This window comes from Hippichthys cyanospilos, chromosome 3, assembly GCF_059441005.1.
Source record: "Hippichthys cyanospilos isolate Australia breed blue-spotted pipefish chromosome 3, RoL_Hcya_1.0, whole genome shotgun sequence".
NCBI lineage: Eukaryota > Metazoa > Chordata > Actinopteri > Syngnathiformes > Syngnathidae > Hippichthys > Hippichthys cyanospilos.
The window spans coordinates 15,663,172-15,683,743 of record NC_142371.1 but is presented as its reverse complement, the minus strand read 5'-3'; the positions used below and the strand labels follow the sequence as shown (position 1 = coordinate 15,683,743).

At 43.0% G+C, this 20,572-nt stretch overlaps 2 protein-coding genes across 5 annotated transcripts in view; both read right to left on the bottom strand.

Moving 5' to 3' along the window:
* The window catches only part of LOC148425860 (CUB and sushi domain-containing protein 3-like), a 627,928-nt gene that overhangs the window by 86,084 nt on the left and 521,272 nt on the right, over nt 1-20,572 (bottom strand). For all 4 annotated transcript variants that reach the window (XM_088410975.1, XM_088410976.1, XM_088410977.1 and 1 more), the window contains 4 exons: nt 15,691-15,873; nt 14,941-15,114; nt 9,861-10,034; nt 7,498-7,571 (listed from right to left, as the gene is read on the bottom strand). In XM_088410975.1, coding sequence (XP_088267101.1) covers nt 7,498-7,571; nt 9,861-10,034; nt 14,941-15,114; nt 15,691-15,873 — 605 coding nt within the window. The remainder of the gene's footprint in view (nt 1-7,497; nt 7,572-9,860; nt 10,035-14,940; nt 15,115-15,690; nt 15,874-20,572) is intronic.
* On the bottom strand, nt 11,496-14,370 carry LOC148425866 (uncharacterized). The gene is given in 4 exon segments (XM_088409455.1): nt 11,496-11,555; nt 12,699-13,039; nt 14,056-14,176; nt 14,179-14,370. Coding segments are annotated over 4 exon segments (714 nt in total).

The following is a 20,572-nucleotide window of genomic DNA, read 5'->3' as shown; positions in this document are numbered from 1 at the left end:
GCAACAACAACCTTAATAAGCTTAGAAAAATCTTTAACTTTACAAAACATTTACTAGTTATAGCCTTAAAATATCTGCATGATCAATTTTCAAATTTATGATAGCGCCACTTAGTTAAAGACATAAATGTCATTTTTTTTAAACTTTCATGTATTGTACATAGCCCGTAGTAGTAAATGAACTGAAAACTTGTCTGAATAGCATCGAGACTTGGAGAAAAAACATTATAGAGCACCATGTGTTAGGATGTACAGAACCAGAGGTATCAACTGTTGAATGTGCCATTTGGCCCGTTTTGGTACAATTTTCGGTACCAAAACCCTTGACCCGATCAACTTCACATTTGACGTTGCCCATCACCTGAAATAGGGGCACAACTGGGCAAAATATTGTGAAGATCAGCTAACATATATGATGGGGGCGGGGCTTCAAATAACATGTATTAAAGTCAAATTTCCTTGGCCATGAGCAACACAAACCCTAATAACTCCAATGTGCAAGCTTAAAAAAATCTGAAACTTTATATACAATTTAATAGTCATAGTTTTAATATATCTGCATTGATAATTGTCAAATATTTTATAGTGCTACCTAGTTACAGACAAAAATGTCATTTTTTAAACTAGTAGAATAGTCCTCTCTCCATTAGGGGGCAGTGTTTCAATAAGTACATAGTCTCTTGATTGACTGGCGGGCACGAGGACCATGTCTCTCACCCAGTAGGCATGTTGCAATGACCTTTGATGCTTTGAACCTGTTGGCTTTGTCTTTAATGATTAGGACAGTGTTGTAATAGTTTTGTGATGGCATGCGAAGAGTAAAGATATACACCAGACCAGCAATGTGTGGTTTCTTAGTATTGCCACAATAACTAAATTTGTCTCTGTGCCACATTCCACACACAGGCATGTTTATGTTGTTGTGGTTTTGATTTTTTTGTGGGTTTGCGGGTTCCTCATAATTATTCTGATATTCACAAATATTAACACAAAGTCAAGGTTAGCATATTTTATACGCTTCTATTTACTCTGTTTATCCCGTTGAATTGGCAACAAAACAACAATATAGCCACATTTTTAACGTGATGTACCTTGTTGAGCCTGTCGAAGGAATATCACTGAATATTTTTCTGACATAATGGCCGTGGTTTACACAGCAGTGCTCTTTATGATGTAATTTGACCCAGATGATCTCATCTTGTCGTGCTTCAACACAATGAATGAAAGTCCATTCCTACAGACATTAACACACGTACATTCCATTTACCATTCCATTTACCAAAGGAATTTGAGTGACCGGTTAGTTTAATCTGTCTCAATCTACCATCAATATATGTCAACAATTTGTGATCTACCATAGATATTTAATCAATTATCAGAATCTGCAAATCGCTATAATTAACATGCAATGAATTCAACTTTTCTTCACCCAGCAGCGTGTAAGGTTAACGGCAATCTTCGCTAATACCAAAAGTGTGGTGAATAGTTGATGCATGTAAATTGTATGCAGCAATTCCTATAGGAGCAGTTATTAAAACACTAATGTCAGGATGGTGACAAATAGTTGACAACAGCCTTGTTGCTTCATTTTAAATTGCTTTAATTAGGTGACTTTTTTCCTCTACCGGCACCACCTATTATAAATGTGTATTGCATCAGGATTTTTGCCTGCTACTTTTTCTAAGCACCATCGTCGAACTTTATATAAAACTGTAGTTGTGTCTGATTGAGGGATCTATAACACCAAGCCATCACTTCTGCTCATGATGTTTGTTCTCTTTTCTATATGCAAACTGCTTACATCAATAGCTAACCCCAAATACATCTTTGTTATTGCTGCTCCAATTATTCACAACACACTACCTCACAACATTTTAAAACTACTTTGAATTGCTACTTATCATCTCCTCCTTGCTCATTTTTTATCCCACACCACTAAGCTGTTCATATCAACTCACTTCGTCTTTACAGTACGCATGCAACGATACTGCATTTGATCACTGCAGACTGTACTAACGCAGCATACTGTCAATTCACGTGTCATGAAGAACTTAGTCCACTTGACACGTCAACTTCGCGCAGTGCAACAAAAACTAACCTTCAAAGAGCAGCAGCTAGCAGAAGTGCAGTCAAAACTGGAAATATCAGACATAGGCAAATCATTTTTCTGTGACGGTAAGACACCAACATAGACAACTCACACACACTGTTTTACATTCACTTCACCAAAAAAAAAACATCTCATAACCACACACCTACCAGATGCATCAACCCAAACAGAGGAAGAAGCACACGAAAATCAACTTGATTACATTTACGACCAAGCACACAAAATTCAACTTGATGACCTCAACGACCAATCCCCACCAGACAGCAACTAGAATACACACAAACACACACACATTACACATACATACACTCACACAATATCTTCTTTTCATGTACTTTCGAATAAACTTCTTTAAACTTCTTCTCTTCTTTATAAACTCTTTTCTGTGCTTAATACATTACTTTTACATATTTACATTCTCCTTCTGCTTTCATCTACTTTTTAAAAAATGTATTGCACCCATTGTAAACAAATGCTAATGAAACTTTGACTTTTTCTGAAACATTGCCTTCTACTGTTCACTGCTTATCCTGTGACGCTCGCGGACATACATGAACTGCGAGGGCCCGTTATAAATGCGCGCAGTTCTAGTTTAATGATTTAGACTCATATCAACAGCTAATGCAAGGCCAAAATATTAGCAATTTGAAATCACTGTTTGCAACATAAATTTGTGAATTTGTGCTTCATCTAAACCCAGGGAATCACTAAACTGATATTAATAGCCCACTAACTGTCCCAAATTATCATTTGAACAAGCTATGACAAGCAAATGCCCTCCTAACAGTGCAAAGAGAGCTAAACCAGAAGCTGAGGGAAGCCAGGAAACGCCATAAAGATACTCTAGAGCAAACTTTCATGACTATGGACTCAAAAAAGGTGTGGGATTCCATGAAAGTCATCACAAATATGAACGCTACCAAGAAGTGCCTCAGCACTGACAATGACCTGAGGACAGCAAATGAACTAAATGACTTTTTTCTCAGGTTCGATAATCACAATCCGCCAGTATGTAATATGGAAATTATCACAACTGACCTAAGTTGTAAAATTGTGACTGACCCACAAAAGATACAGTCAATATTTAAACAGGTGTGCACTAAAAAAATTCACAGGCCCTGATGGCATTTCTGCGCTGCTCTTAAAAGCATGCGCAGAAGAGCTCACTCCAGCTTGGTGCCGCATTTTCCAACGATCTGTGGACTCACACACTGTCCCTAGCATCTGGAAAAAAATCCAGCATAGTTCCTGTGGCTAAAAAACCATGCCCCACTGAAAATAATGATTTCAGACCCATAGCTCTGACTTCGATTGTTATGAAGAGCTTTAAAAAGTACATGGTGGCTGTGCTCAAGTCAGAGGTCAACTTGGCACTTGACCCATACCAGTTCGCTTGTAGGCAGGGGAGGGGCACTGATGATGCTATCAGCACCTGAAATGTCCAAAAGCCTATGCTCGGATTTTATTTATTGATTTTAGTTCAGCTTTTAACTCTTTCCTATCCCATCTGCTCATTCTAAAACTGAGACAGATGAGTGTTAACCCCTTTTTAATTAAGTGGTACTTTTCCTTTTTAACAAATCGAAGTCCGTATGTAAGAGCCAACGACACCCTCTCAGACTGCAAGACCATCAGCACGGGTGCCCCACAGGGCTGTGTTAGCTCTCCAGCCTTTTTTCTATTTATACAAACGATTGCTCAAACAGCTACTCAGGGAACTTTGTCTTCAAAATTTCAGATGACACAGCTATCCTCAGTCTGCTGCACAAGGATTCAAGCTCCTCAGCCTATTTTTCTGAAGTTGAAAAAAAACATAGGAAATGATACTCGATCCGAGATCAGTGGGGGATCATAGTCCTGTGATCATCCATAACTCACCTATAGAGCAGGTCAGCTCATACAAATATCTCGGAATCCATTTAGATAACACATTCAGCTGGAACACCCATGTTGACTATGTTTGCTCTCGACTACAGCAGAGACTGTAATTTCTGCGTATTTGCTATTCTACCAGGCGGTGCTGGAGAGTTTAATCAGATATGGGATGTCAGCTTGGTACGGCAACCTCGATGTTCAACAAAAAAAATAAACTCACTAGTCTGGTGCACACTGCCATGAAGGTGATAGGATTGAATGACTATCAGAGTCCTCAGTCTGTCTATGAGCAGACTGTCCTCAGGCAAGCCCGGAGAATACCTATACCATATCCTCTTCACAGAGTACCAACTGTTGCCGTCTGGTAGATGATATAGAGTCCCCAACTGCAAACTCAACCATTTTAAAAACTCATTTGTCCCTGTCTCTGTGAAGCTACTGAATAATGTTGTTAGGCCATAGATAGTGTGCAATCATTTCTATTAATTCCGGTGGCTTCCAGCGCGTGTTTTTATATGCTTTTAGCAGTTCGTGTGATCATTTTACTTGAATTTAGCACGTGTTATATGGTTTTACATGTTTTAGCATTTGTTTTTATTAGGTGTCAGGGTATACTGCTTGTGCAATATTTATGTCCATGGGACATGTGCAATACTGAGGTGCAAATTGTTGTCTGCATATACAGTGGTACCTCGGTCCTCGAACGCCTCTATACTCGACCAAATCGGTGCTCGACCAAAAAAATCAAGTAGGTAATGCATCGGACCTCGATCAGATTTTCGGTGCTCGACTAGCCGAGCCTAGCCGAGCCGAGCCGAGCCGACCCGAACGCGCTCCTCGGCCCTTCTCGGCCAGCGGGTAAGCGCCAGTTCAACTCAGACCGCCAGCGGAGTAAGACGTTTGTTCGAGTATTTCTTCCCGGATTTAAACTTTTTCGTGTTGCTCTAGCCCTTAATAATGGGTCCAAAGAAAGACAGTGATAAGGGGAAGGCAAAGAGGAAAACAATGAGGACCACTATAGAACCGAAGAAGGAAATTATAGCAAAATATGAACGCGGTGTACCTCGCGTCGCAGTTAGCTAGCGTCATCATGGAAGGAGTAACTCCCTCCCGTCCTCTCCACATCCATTCCTGTATGCCATCAACCACTCTCCAAAACGTAAGTAAATTATACAAAATGGTTTATAATGCTTTATTTATCTTTATCTTTATCTTTATCATGTACTGCTTGTGCACATTTACTTGTGCACACATACTTTCCATTATTTCTTATGGGAAAATTGGTTTCGGTGTTCGAACAAATCGGTGCTCGACCACCACCTCAGAACGGATTATGGTCGAGTACCGAGGTACCACTGTACTGTATTGCTTGCTGTCTTGTGTTTGATTTCTCATGTTTGCTGCAGCTGCTGAGTCCAAGACAAATTTCCCCAAGAGGGACAATAAAGTATATCTTATCGTATTGTAACCGAAGGACAATTCTTTTGCAATATCTCGCCTGCCCGCTCAGTTCGCTTGTGTGTCTGTCGAAGTGTAGGTGGGGGCTTCTGAAGGAGTGAGCAGACTTGCCTTCTTCTTGGTTATGTTTGACTTCTCAGGTTTGAAAAACTTTGCTGAAGATCAGGCTAATGGCAAAATTGAAAGCTGAATGAGTTTCATGCAGGGGACGCTTACTTGTGGAGCTACTTATCTTGGAACTAAAATATACATGTTTCCACAAAAAGTAACGAACCAAAAACTCCGGAAACAAACTATAGCAACATAAACAATGTTCAAACATAACAATAAGATAGTGACAGTAGTCAATAACCCTAAAAGAACTGAAAGGTGACTGGAAACTAAATACACCCACTACTAACGCAACAACACAAAACAGCTGGACAGGAAACAATTGAAAGAATGAGCTTGGTCAACACACTGACGGCCCCACCGATTTAAATCCAAGCGGTGTTTTGGTATTGGACTTATGTGCTAATCATGGATTGTCACTAACAAACACATATTCAAACACAGGGGTGTACATATGTGCATTTGGCACCAGGACAATCTAGGTTGCAGTTCGCTGATTGACTTTGTGGTCATGTCATCGGATTTGCGGCCGCATGTTTTGGACACTCGAGTGAAGAGAGGGGCGGAGCTGTCAACGGATCACCACCTACTGGTGTGTTGGCTCCGATGGTGGGGAAGGATGTCAGTACGACCTGGCAGGCTCAAACGTATCGTGAGGGTCTGCTGGGAATGTCTGGCAGAGTCCCTGTGAAGGGAATCATGTATTAGGTTGTTAGCATTATGTGCTTCTTTCTTGTCTAGAATAGTGTGCATTGCTATCCATCTATGCAGTCCAAGTTCATCTCGCCCCAGTCCTTAGATAGAGCTGTCGACGCAGGAAAGTGTGAGCTGGGATAGGATAGCTGGATGGGAAGGCACTGGGGATACGCCTGGACTTCCTTAAGGCTTTGGATCTAGTAGGGCTGTTCTGGTTGACACGCCTCCAGGGGTGCTGGAGAGTCAGGTGCGTCAGGAAGTTTAACCTCAGATTAAGGAGGAGCAGTGTGGTTTTTGTCCCGTCTGTGGAACAATGGACCATCTCTAGACTGGAGTTCACCCATCCAGTCTACATGTGTTTTGTGTACTTGGAGGAGGTGTTCGACTGTGACCTCTGGGAGTTCAGTGGGGGGTTGCTTCAGGAGTACGGGGTACCAAAAGCCTTGATACGGGCTGTTCAGTCCCCGTATGACGAATTTGGGAGTTTGGTGCACATTGCCGGAAGTAAGTCGTTTCCGGCGGGGTTGGACTGTGGGTTCTTGTCGGGCAAACCGGCTTCCTACCACTCTCCAAAAACATGTATGGTTAGTGTATTGGACACACTATAATGTACTTAGGTGTGATTGGGTGTGTGAATGGTTGTTTGTATCGATGTGAACTGCGACTGGCTGGCAACCAGTTCAGCGTTTGTCCTGCCAACTGCCAAAAGACAGCTGGGTTAGGCACTAGCAAACCTGCGACCCTTGTGAGAATAAGCGTCTATAGAAAATAGATGGAAGAATGGATGAATGTTTTACATCACAAATTTGCCAAAAGCTTGTCTCGGCTTGTTATTGTTGCTTCAATCTTGTGAGATTTCTTGTCTTGTGGGATTTATATCTCATCCCATCCCTAATATGTGATGTACTGTATTTTTGTATTGCTCTCGTGTTTTGTGGTGTTGACCGTTTTCCTTTTTGATGTGTTGTTCTAACTTTTTTGCCTCCATTTTTTTTTCTATCTATATCCCACTGGAAGCTCTGTGGGTTGTTTTAAAGTGCTCTATGAATAGAAAAGATTTCATATATTATGTATACACAAACTGATTGGAGTAGAGCCAAATTTTTTGCTCACCTGAGTGAGACGTATTTCTTCATGTCAGCAAAAACATAATCCTTTGTAATACTGCTTTAAATACCAATAAGAGTACGCACAACACAAAAAGTGCTCTGTGTATAATGTTCCCTCAAACAAAATTGACTCATTTACCTTAAAACCAGTTGTGTAATCCATGAAGGCATGTTCGGGCACTCCTGGATTTTCACATGTGGTTCTTTTGGGTTCTGAAAACATAAATTGTGACAATGACAAGGGTCCATCCAGTCAGTACATTTTTTATTTTAACATTTTACAATATCTTTAAGAGCAAAGGCTTCTTTATACTTGCACAAAAAACTCCAAAAACATTATTGTGGTAATGCCATCCATCCTACATGCTTTTTCTGCTGCAGTTTCACTCCAAGTCAAGGCTGTCACGATGGTTGCTATTGACTAGGACACCATGGATAATGATATTTTTCTGCATTTTATGAACAGTTCTGGTCAAAACAAGGAACAAAGCAAAAACAGTAAAAACTGTGGAATATTGGCTGCAAAATGGACCGAGATCACTGGTCATTAACCATTCATATTCAAAGGACTGTTTTTGAAACAAAAAACACTTAGAGCCACCAAACCTTTTAGACATCTTATGTGATGCACACTGTATATTAAAAAAACAACAACAATAAAATGGAATTAAAGTAGTCCTCTTATTCATGAAAATTTAATTCATATATTATTTAATATCTGCGTACTCCCAAAAGTCAAGCTTAAAAGATCCACCTGCAGCCACCCAAAAGATGAAAACATCAAAGCTATCTGTTTAATCACCATTTTATTACAGAAGGGTGTGACCTAATGACCTATGATAACCTAATTACCAACGATGGACGGCCAATTCAGCTCAGCACCAATATAGTAAATTGAGCGCTACTTTTTTGCTGTGATATCACTGAGCATTATTTACTAAATGCCATACAAATCAAAATGCACGACTCGGCCATGTTGTGAATAAACCTCAGGACACGAAGGAAAAAGGACCCCAAGCAGACACAGGGCTTCTATTAACACAAACTTCCCGACTAGCATGGATTAAAACATACAAAAAACAGGTGAAGTACAACAAAAAATCCAAAGTATATTTAAAGGTGAGACAAAAAGTGTCTCACATAGAACGACTATGAGGTCAAACTAGGATGACAAAGTACAAACCGAAAAGCAGAAGGCAGGAGGCAATTTGGGAAATACAGATTAATACTCTCACGGAGGAGATACCCAGAATGGCGAGGAAAAACCCAGAGTTTTTCTCCTCCTCCGACCGCACTTAAGAAAGAACCTGATGACTGATTAGTGTCAGGTGTACAGCCGGTGACTCCTAACCCCTTGTGGAAGAAAGGAGAACTCTGCCTTGAGGGGAACAAAACAAAAACATGAATAACAGGTTATGTGACAAGCTGTTTAACTCAAGTCTGTAGATTTGTGCAACTACAGTAAGAGACAGAATCTGACTCGCAAAGCTTACTTAGGCTTGCAATAGTTATTGCTTCTCCTTTCACTGAGGTCGGGAAGAGTAAAATGACAAAAGCAGGACAGACACATTAACCGGGCAGTAACTAAAAGTAACTAAAAGGGTGTTCAACTTTACACCTCACACCGTGGTGTTTTCACTGCAGAAACTGAAAAGAAAAAAAAAAAAAACAGGCTTGACAGTAAGGAGGAAGAGGTTGACCTATACGTGCTGGAAGAGCAGAGGGACAAAAATGGGAAGAAAATTCAGGCATTTAAGGTGATCAAGGATCGAGATGGAAACGTACTAACTGAGACTAGTAGTGTGTAGGGAAGATGGAATGAGTACTTTGGAGAGGCAATGAATGAGGAAAATGAGAGAAAGAGCACTGTCAATATCTACCGTATTCCATGTCAATGGCATCCGCCATTGTCATTTTCTTGTGGGTGGACTGGTTACTCATTACTCATTACTTTTATGATGAATTGCTGGTAGCATCATCCCAATTTGCATATTGTGCTTCATACAGGAGAAAATCTACTGAAGATTCTTACCTACAAGCATAATCACCAGGAGCGGTGAGTACACGGACGTGAAATGTGTATTGACGGTTTGTAGTCATAGAAGTGAGAGTTGTACTGGAAATCCTTTGCACTCATGAACTTTATATTTGTAGTCATGAGACAAAAAAGATACACTCAAAATTGTGAGTTATTTTGTATGTTATTTTGACGAGGGTCTTTCAGTATCTCACAATACGTGACTAAAACACCAGTCACAAGAAATGGGGGCGAAGTCTCTTTTTGTACAGTGACAATTTCTGTCATTTGTGTGCAGCATTTGTAGACACGTTTCTAACATGCTGTGCAGCACAATGTGTCGGTCATGTGAGGCAATGGAGTCATTGTTCCCCATGCAAGTATAAAGGAGCCTTGAATTTCACATGAATTGAGTGAAAAAAAAGAAGAAGAAACATATCTTTACATAATAATGCATCACCATGATTTGAGAGAGTTTTTAGTACCAATGCACCGAGGCTGAGATCCGCTCCAGGTTCCATCCTCCTGGCAGATGCGGATTGCCGATCCTACCAGGACAAAGGGGCCACTGCAGCTAAATGTGATTTCTGACTTAAAGATGAAGCTGTGTCCTTCTCGCTGTCCTTTGGAAGGCGTACCAGGATCTCCACAAAACCTGGCTGTAAAGACATAGTTAAAAAAAAAAAAAGGTAAGCAAACATCCAACACAGAAGATGCATTTCTTTTGGCAAGTACCGTATGAGGAAACGTTTTGTTAAGTATATCTTAATTGGAAATCTGGGAAATGTTTCATTTGATTATTAATTTGTATATGAGTTTTTTTTTGTTTTTTTTTACTGCATGACAGTATAAAAAACTTCACCAAAAGTTGTGAGAAGTTTCAAATATAAGTTACTATGCCAAATAATTCATGGACACGAGCACCCTGCAACTCTTATTTTGAAGTGCTACTCAAAAGCATATCGCACTTATCGTATTTTTAGGACTATAAGGTGCACCTTAAAGCCTTCACTTTTCTCAAAACCTGACAGTGCACCTTATATTCTGGTGCGCCTTATAAAGTGCATAAATCAGTTTTCATTGTTGGGCAACAGAAAAATCAAGCAAAGGAGTCCTGCGATGTCATCATTCAGAATGGCTGGTTAAGCAGATGGCTCTCTCAAACTTTTCACCAAATCGACCCATAAAAGCGACAAATTTCCACTTAATTCTATATTAAGCGAGAGATAAAAGGGCCGAGATCATGAGTATGAGAGATGAAAGAGTTAAAGCCTCTAACGAAGAAAGACAAGCAAAGAACATACACCGAGTGCCTCAGAAGACGGTAACTACGCTAATGCTAACAACAGTCTACAAGCCTCCCCGACACGACATCTATATGTACTGTTTTGGAAGAACAGCAAGAATTTCGGAATGATTTTCTGGATTTCAAATCAAAACTCACTTCCGTGAACCAGAGAACTGCTGAAGCTGAAACTCAATTTGAAACCACTGAAGATCGATTCAAAACAAGGAGGTGCTAGCCAAAATGTGAAGAGTCATGGCCGAGCAGTAAAACAAACTTATTGATCAAGAAAGTAGAGCTCAGAGTGTGAATTCTAGCAAATTTGATTGTTGACTTCAAAATAAAACCGTCCCAATGCTGTTCCTTTCAGACGTTACTTGAGTTCTCACGTTTTATTTTGAAGCGTTGTTTGACTTCCTTTATAGCCAGGTGCGTCACCAGACAGACATTACCATGGTAAATGCTACATTACAGTACTGATCTGCAGTGCTTTGGTAAAAACTTCATCAATAAAAACAAATTCACTTCAGAGCGTACATGCTGTATACTACTTAGTATGGTAATTCATCCATTCATCCATCTTCTACCGCTTCTTCCGGGGTCGGGTCGCGGGGGCAGCAGCTTGAGCAAGGAAGCCCAGACTTCCCTCTTCCCGGCCACTTCATCCAGCTCGTCCGGAAGGATCCCCAGGTGCTCCCAGGCCAGCCAAGAGACATAGTCTCTCCCGGGTCGTCCCTGGGGCCTCCTTCCAGTGGGACATGTCCGAAACACCTCACCGGGGAGGCGTCCGGGGGGCATCCTCACCAGATGCCTGAACCACCTCAGCTGGCTCCTCTCAAGGCAGAGGAGCAGCGGCTCGGCGCTGAGCCCCTCTCGGATGATCGAGCTTCTCACCCTGCAGAGGAAACTCATTTCGGCCGCTTGTATCCGGGATCTTGTTCTTTTGGCAAAGCTCGTGGCCATAGGTGAGGGCAGGAATGTAGATCGAGTGGTAAACAGAGAGCTTCGCCTTTTGGCTCAGTTCTCTCTTCACCACGACAGACCGCTGCAGAGCCCGCATGACAGCAGACGCAGCACCGATCCGTCTGTCGATCTCATGCTCCATCCTACACTCACTCGTGAACAAGACCCTGAGATACTTGAACTCCTCCACTTGAGGCAGGACCTCATCCCCAACCCGGAGAGGGCATTCCACCCTTTTTCGACTGAGGACCATGGTCTCAGATTTGGAGGTGCTGATCTTCATCCCAGCAGCTTCACACTTAGCTGATAACCGCTCCAGTGAGAGTTGGAGGTCACGGCCTGAAGAAGCCAACAGCACCACATCATCCGCAAAAAGCAAAGATGCAATGCTGAGGCTCCCAAACCGGACCCCCTCAATGCTTCGGCTGCGCCTAGAAATTCTGTCCATAAAGGTAATGAACAGAATTGGTGACAAAGGGCAGCCTTGACGGAGTCCAACCCTCACTGGGAACAAATTCGACTTACTGCCGGAAATGCGGACCAAGCTCTGACATCGGTCGTACAGGGACCAAACAGCCCGTATCAGAGCGTCTGGTACCCCATACTCCCGAAACACCCCCCACAGAGACCCCCGAGGGATACGGTCGAACGCCCTCTCCAAGTCCACAAAGCACATGTAGACTGGTTGGGCGAACTCCCATGCACCCTCGAGGAGCGAACTCCCATGCACCCTCAAGGAGCCTGCCAAGGGTGTAGAGCTGGTCCACTGTTCCACAGCCAGGATGAAAACCACACTGCTCCTCCTGAATATGAGACTCGACCTCCCAACGGACCCTCCTCTCCAGCACCCCTGAATAGACTTTACCGGGGAGGCTGAGGACACACCCTCCGGTCCCCCTTCATAAAGGGGGACCACCACCCCAGTTTGCCAATCCAGGGACACTGTCCCCCACGTCCATGTGATGTTGCAGAGGCGTGTCAACCAAGACAGCCCTACAACATACAGAGCCTTCAGGAACTCCGGACGGATCTCATCCACCCCCATGGCCTTGCCACCAAGGAGCTTTTTGACCACCTCAGTGACTTCAGCACCAGAGATGGGAGAGCGTTCCTCGGTGCCCGAAGACTCTGCTTCCTCAGGGGAAGACGTGTCGGTGGAATTGAGGAGGTCTTCGAAGTTTTCTGCCCACCGATTCATAACGTCCCGAGTTGAGATGAGCAGTGCCCCATCTCCACTGTACAGAGTATCAATGATGCACTGCTTTCCCCCTCTGAGACGCCGGATGGTGGACCAGAATTTCTTCGAAGCCGTCCAGAAGTCGCTTTCCATGGACTCACCGAATTCCTCCCACACCCGAGTTTTTGCCGTGGCGACCGCCGAAGCCGCACTCCGCTTGGCCAGTCGGTACCTGTCAGCTGCCTCTGGAGTCCCACAGCCCAAAAAGGCCTGATAGGACTCCTTCTTCAGCTTGACGGCATCCCTTACCGCTGGTGTCCACCAGCGGGTTCGGGGATTGCCGCCATGACAGGCACCGACCACCTTACGGCCACAGCTCCGATCCGCCGCCTCGAGAATGGAGTTGCGAAACATGCTCCACTCGGACTCGATGTCCCCTGCCTCCCCTGGGACGTGGGAGAAATTCTGCTGGAGGTGGGAGTTGAAACTCCTTCTGACAGGGGACTCCGCCAGACATTCCCAGCATACCCTCACGATACTTTTGGGCCTGCCAGGACTGGTCGGCATCCTCCCCCACCATTGGAGCCAACATGCCACCAGGTGGTGATCAGTTGACAGCTCCGCCCCTCTCTTCACCCGATTGTCCAAAACACGCGGCCGCAAATCCGATGATACAACCACAAAGTCGATCATCAAACTGCGGCCTAGGATGTCCTGGTGCCAAGTGCACATATGTACACCCCTGTGTTTGAACATGGTGTTCATTATGGATAATCCGTGACGAGCACGGAAGTCCAATAACAACGCACCGCTCAGGTTCAGATCGGGGGGGTGTTCCTCCCCATCACGCTCCTCCAGGTCTCACTGTCATTGCCCACGTAAGCATTGAAGTCCCCCAGCAGAACGAGGGAGTTCCCGGAGGGAGCACTCTCCAGCACACCCTCCAAGGACTCCAAAAAGGGTGGGTACTCTGAACTGCTGTTCGGTGCATAGCCACAAACAACAATCAGGACCCGTCCCCCCACCCGAAGGCGGAGGGAGGCTACCCTCTCGTCCACTGGGGTAAACCCCAATGTACAGGCGCTGAGCTGGGGGGCAACAAGAATGCCCACACCAGCTCTGCGCCTCTCACCGCGGGCAACTCCAGAGTGGAAGAGAGTCCAACCCCTCCCAAGAGGACTGGTACCAGAGCCCAAGCTATGTGTGGAGGTGAGTCTGACTATATCTAGTCGGAACTTCTCAGCCTCGCACACCAGCTCAGGCTCCTTCCCCGCCAGTGAGGTGACATTCCATGTCCCAAGAGCTAGCTTTTGTAGCCGGGGATCAGTGTGCCAAGGTCCCTGCCTTTGGCCGCCACCCAGCTCTCTTTGCACCCGACCCCTATGGCTCCTCACACAGGTGGTGAGCACATGTGAGGGGGGACCCATGTCATCCCTTCGGACTGAGCCCGGCCGGGTCCCATGGGTGCAAGCCCGGCCACCAGGCACTCGCCAACGAGCCCCACCTCCAGGCCTGGCTCCAGAGGGGGGCCCCAGTGACCCACGCCCGGGAAAGGGAAACATAAATCCATTTTTCTTTTTCTTCATGTAGGGTCTATGAGCCGTGTTTAGTATGAACCTCATGATTTTATCGGAATAGATTTTCCTCCATGCGCCCACAATCTTAAACAAGTTTGACAACCCTGCCCTGGGTAGTGCAATGGTTCTCAATGGTTTTCCACCTTCAGGAGGAAAAACATTTTTGGCAACGAAAATAGAGTTGGAATTAAGCACTAAAATGCACAATAAATACAATACTGCAAGCACTCACAGAAGATCAAGTCTTTAGCATGTCGGCATCTTAGTGTGACGACATCTTAGTGACACCGACTAATAGCAGAACAGCATCTTAATGACGCAATGTGGCCCTAGGCCACAGTAAGCCTGTGGGCATGTACTAACAATAAATTAATATTATCCCAGGGGCCATAGAAAACCATTATGCAGGCTGTAGTTGGTCCATGAGCCATGACTTTGACAAATGTGCTTTAAGTCATTCCACGATTCTTGTTTTTATGCAACAGGAACGTAATACTGCTGTCCTCAACCCTCTCTGTGGCCCTTTACACACATAATGTGAGATTGATTACATTATTACTCACGTAGGCACTGAGGCAGCTCTCCACTCCACATCCCATGTCCTGTGCAGGTGAGCACAGCAGGGAAGGACAGCTCGTAGCCCGACAGACAGCTGTAACTCACACTGGTTCCCCATTCCCACACTGAACCCTCCAAGAGGCTGTTAGGGATGGATGGCGGCGTCGGGCATGTCACCACTGTGAAACACAGAATGGTACAGTCTTAGTTCATTTCTATAGTATTTCCAATCAAGAATTTTAACACAAAAGGCACAAGCACCTGGAAGAAATAAATCAAATAAAACCAAGGCTGATTAAAATACCTACATACATAAAGCATGACACTTGATGATCCTCATACTAAAACAAGACCATACAACAGGCTGTAATGACAAGAGTTGAATCCAATAGTGCTTCAGGCAGCAGTACAAAGTAGCAACATATTCTCATATTTTCACTTCTAATAAAATGTCTCCTTTCTTGACAACAGTGTTTAAACAGTGAGAAACAAAAGAACACAACAGTGTTCAGTTGTGTTTAAGAACAACAATGTTCTTAATCACAACTGTGTTTAAGAGCATAACATAGTCACACTTCAAAATGTCTTCATTAGGAATACACATTTTTAATCTAGAAACCCATTTCTGACATCCCGCGACAAGTTCCAATGTTCTAAGGGTGTTAAAACCCACAGTGCAATGTTTTACATTAAGTAATTACAAAAAGGTCTACTTACTGTGAAAAGTAATGTGATTGTGACTGACAGGGACCTACCCTTGCACGTGGGAATGGTGCCACCCCATGTGCCATTATTGGAACAGGTTATAGTGACATTGTGGTCCCCTCCAACCATCACAAAACCCAGCTGACAAACAAAGGTGACACTGTGCCCCACTGTGATGTCATCACCAAATCTGAGACCATTTGCTGGGATGCCTGGGTCACCACAAGTGATCACTGCCATTATAAAAATAATAAAAAAATACAGGCATCAGAAAATGTTAAATGTGACAAGAACAAATTTGAAATACTACCTACAACATGATGACAGTTAATCATATGTGCAGATTATTGTAACACAAGCAATTTGAATGAGAGGTCCCCGACAAATACTTTTTGGGATTCACATATTTGTTCATTTTCATTTCAAGAAGAAGATGTTTTCCTGCTATTAGCAGAGAGTCCCCTCATAGCGAATACCATTGGGCTTTGGCATCTGTCAGTCAATTGTGATAAATGTTTCTCAACCGTTTCGAGCTCGTTAAGTCAAAATTTCATTGCCTTTTACTTGCAGATGTAATGACAATATAGGCCATCCATCCTGCCTGCCCGCCTAATTGCTTCAAGGCTGACATAGTTATTTTTAAAAGCTCATTCTGTAATTAAGATCAATGACTTGACTGTATTATTGATGTGTAACAATCACCATGATAAAATTGATATAAGCAAATTGTTTGTAATCAATTCAGAACAATGAATGCAAACTCCAAATTAATTCAAACACATAGTGTCTCTACTGTACTATATAATATGTTACAAACATTTGTGACTAATAATGCTCCTGACGTATTCCCCTTACCTTACCCAGACTATCAATTTGGCTGCTCACTTGAAAAAGTTCATATTTATATCTCGCTTATCAATTAAGTACTGAACAATATCAATAGTTTTTATTTGGGCACCAGTTTAAAAATATGATATTATTAAATATATTAATAAAAAAATACTTTCGAATATAAAATGACAATGTATTTTGGTTCTAATTGTTTGGTTTCATCTTATTGTTTCATCTTTTGTTATACTATAAAGGCTGTACAGTTCTCATCATCTCCCTGTTATTCTGTCTTGCAAAAATCAAAAATAGTACAGTAATCCCTCGCTATATCGCGCCTCGCCTATTGCACACTAAGTGCCGATAGACATGCTAATTACGATTATTGCATGCCAGACGGACAGGTAATTACAAATGCACTTAATGCACTTGCCACGGACACTCCTTGGATACTCAACTACTGCAGTACACATATTTACCAGTGGTGGACCGTCAGGGCCAGCAAGGCCTTCTCTAATACTGTATAACCTGAAATGATCATATCTATAATAAACTATAATAATTATAATATCTATAATAAAAGTCAATTTCATTTTAAATGTATTTTTACTATATGTATACTATATATATATATATGTATACTATATATATATATATATATATATATATATTATATATATATATTACAATTTACCTAACGTGTGTCGCCAGGCAGACTTCCAGGCTGGGAGGCGCTCAGGCATTCTCTTGAACAAGTAGAAGGCTTCTGTGCCGTGTGCAATGACGTATTTTGTACGGGCCCATATTTTTGTTAAACAGCTGCAATAGCCAATCAACCCATAAAAACACCTTCAGGAAACCTCACATAGATCGTGATGTAACTGGACGCTCACTGCCGGAAGGCAGTGCTATGTTGATTCTCCATGTATAACAGTGGAAGTAGTTGAATAAATTTTTTAAAAAAACATGTCGCTCAACCACCTAACTTTAGCTTTAGTGTACATCAAAGCGAGACTCACAGGTGTTTTTTTTTTTTTTTTTTAAACACACAATGGCTGAAGAAGAGCAAAAAGGAAATTGGACCGATGCACAAACTCTACAAGCAAGTCATAAAAGTCTTTCTAAGGAAAAAAAGAAGAATGTATTTAGTACTGAAACAGCCGTTTTGAGTTTTGAGCTGGGTGAGTTAATAATTTTTTGTCATTTTTGTGATTCATATTGAATTGTCAAGTTTGGTGGCCTTTTGTTTTTGTGGGGTTTTGTTCGTGTTTCTGTTCCACTCGCGTCTGGCTTTATTGTCTCCGTTCTCGTTAGTTTGATTTCGTCCACCTGTTTGATGATACTTTGTCCATCCAGTTTTGCTCCCGCTCGATCCTGCCTCATTTCCTTGTTAAAACTTCCTTTTTGAGACACATATTTCTCAGTTTTCCTGCATGTTTTGAGTCCCGTTCCTTAATCCTCCCAACTCAACTCACCACACCTATGCAGACATGACACTTATATTAAATTGCCATTTGTAATTTAGCGTACAATCTTGTTAAAGCGTGCCTGATCTTGGTGGACTTCACAAAACTTTGGACAAACTTTGAACTGTGGACAAATAATTTGAAATTATTATGACTTATTAAGTTTTGGCACGTATAAGCTTTAATTGCTGATTTGGGTTTATTGATGTTTAATTGCTCTGAAAACAGCCTGTGTACGTGCGCATGAGGGGTCAATTCACTAAAGGCCTCCGCATTCAGATGGAGCGCAAAAAGCGGATTGTTTTGTATTGCAGTCAAGCGATGGACACGACGGAGCGACGCGCAATTAGGCGTGACACGAGAAGTTAAAAAAATTGAACTTTTGTCGCTTGTCGCGTTGCGTCAGCCAATCAGCTTCGGGAATGTTCAAAGTCTCAAGCAGGGGGCAGAAACGAATCATGGCGGCTGCTTTGCGGTCACTGGGAGCTATCCAACACGGCCAGCTGAGCTTTCAATACAAAACGGAGCCAATCAAGAGCACTCACCTGACTTGTAGAAAGGCGGAAGGGAGAACTTGTGAAAATTGGTACGTGCAGCGTTTGCTTCCTTTTTTTTAACAGCTCTTTGAACCATACTTATTGTTCTAAGCTAACAATAGAGCAGCACTGGCAGTACAGTATTTAGCACGGTATTGGCCACTTGATTGCGACATTGAAACTTTTTTTTTTTGGCAGACAAGTATTGCCGTGAAGCGAGGGACACGCAGTGTAAAAAAAGAATAATAAAGGTGCTGTCGGAGAAAATATTGGCTCTGCCATATCCAGGAAAAGTGAACATTCTCAGCAATGCTCTCCTTTCCGGATCCACTGTAAAGTGCACAGCAAGCTCACTCCCCTACCCTCGCGTGATACCGTTGTGTGAAAAGTGAACCTCATCTTGAGCTCACGCCTTGTGAAGAGCATAAAGGACGTGCTCCATCTGAACGCAGCATAAGTGTGAAATGCCACTTATATTTATTTACATCTTAAATTATTAAACCGTATACATTAAATGTACGTTTAGGTGGTTGTGGTCTCACGGAGAGCTGCGTCAGACTAGACCCGCCAGGAAGTCTAAAGTGAATGCATTAGAAAATATGATAAAAGTCACAGTTTACACTTAAAATTCCAAATTATTACAAAAAAAATCGTGGTAAGAGATTTCCAATGGCACAGTGAACTTGCTTTCCTCCTCCTAAGATTTTTTGTGATTGACATCGAGTTGTTTGTAATGATGTGTCAGTCGCGAACTAGCCGGTACAAAGAGCCGGCTCATTGAAGTCAACGGTGAGAGCCAGCACCCTCAAGAGCTTGCTCTGTCATTCTCTCTCTCTCCCTCGCTCTCTCTCGCTCTATCGCGCTCTCTCTCTCCCTCTTTATGTTGAGCTATCCTTTTTACGTGTCTGAACCGAGGTTTGGCAGTGGCTCAGCTGCCGTGCTAGGAGAGGGAGACAGGAAGAGAAAGGTTAGGGGGAAGGGGTATGGCCTTGTATTTGTGCCACAATTGCGAGCGCGGAAACAAACATTTTGAGCGCAAAAAATAAAACTGAGCGGGCGAAAACGGATTTTGAGCGCAGAAAAAAAATATTGAGCTTGTAATAGCAGAAAATAAAACTGAGCAAGCGAAAACGGATTTTGAGCGCAGAAAAAAAATATTGAGCGAGCGCCGATGGATTTTGAACACAGAAAAAGAAGTTGCTCGCTCAAAATTCCTTTTTGCTCGCTCGCAGTAGCCCTCTCTCGCTCAACATCTCGCTCACGATACACCTCCCTCCCTCGCTCAACATCGCGTTTGCTCAACATCGAGCTCTTGCTCGCTCGCTCGCTCAAGTTGTCCTCTGCGTGTGCTCAGTTCTGCTCACACGTTACGTCTGTAACACAAAATCAGCCAATCAGAGCTTATAAAAGCACATTGATTGACAGCTTGGTATCCAATGAGATAGCTATCTGTTGACGCACTCTCATTTGCCCTGTGTTCACCCAGATAGGGCAAACGATAGTGTGTCAACACGGACTTGGGCGGGAGAATAACTTTTAATATTATTATTATGACTATCGTATCATTTGACAGAAATGCCTTGTTAGATTTTGTACTTTAATAACATATCCCCAACTCCTCCCGCCCAAGTTGATGTGACGCATTCTCGTTTGCTCGTTCCGGGTGAACACAACAAGCAATCTGGGAGCCAAGATGGCGGCGTGAAGAGACGGTGTTTGTTGAGCTCTCAGCACAAAACGTGGTTATATTCTGTTTCCAGGTAAATTCAAACTTGTAACCAAAATAGTTTGGCCTCACTGTATTTTGGGTTTAAATTGTGGTTCCGCTGAAGATGCCTAAATCAAGTAGAAGAAGTGATAGGAGCGGGGAATGCGAAACTCAAGGTCCTGCTAATGTTAGTGGACATGACTACAACAACGGAAAGGATGGCGTTGAACATTTGTTGAATGATGACTTTCCACCACTGCGTGTCACTCCAAGTAAGCCTCCGCTATCCAAGAAGCCTACTTTGTCTTCCTTTACTAATGCAGAAAATGCTCTTGTGTCTGAAGATGGTGTCTGCACACTGGCCAACTTAATTAACTCAAGAAGTGACGCAGTT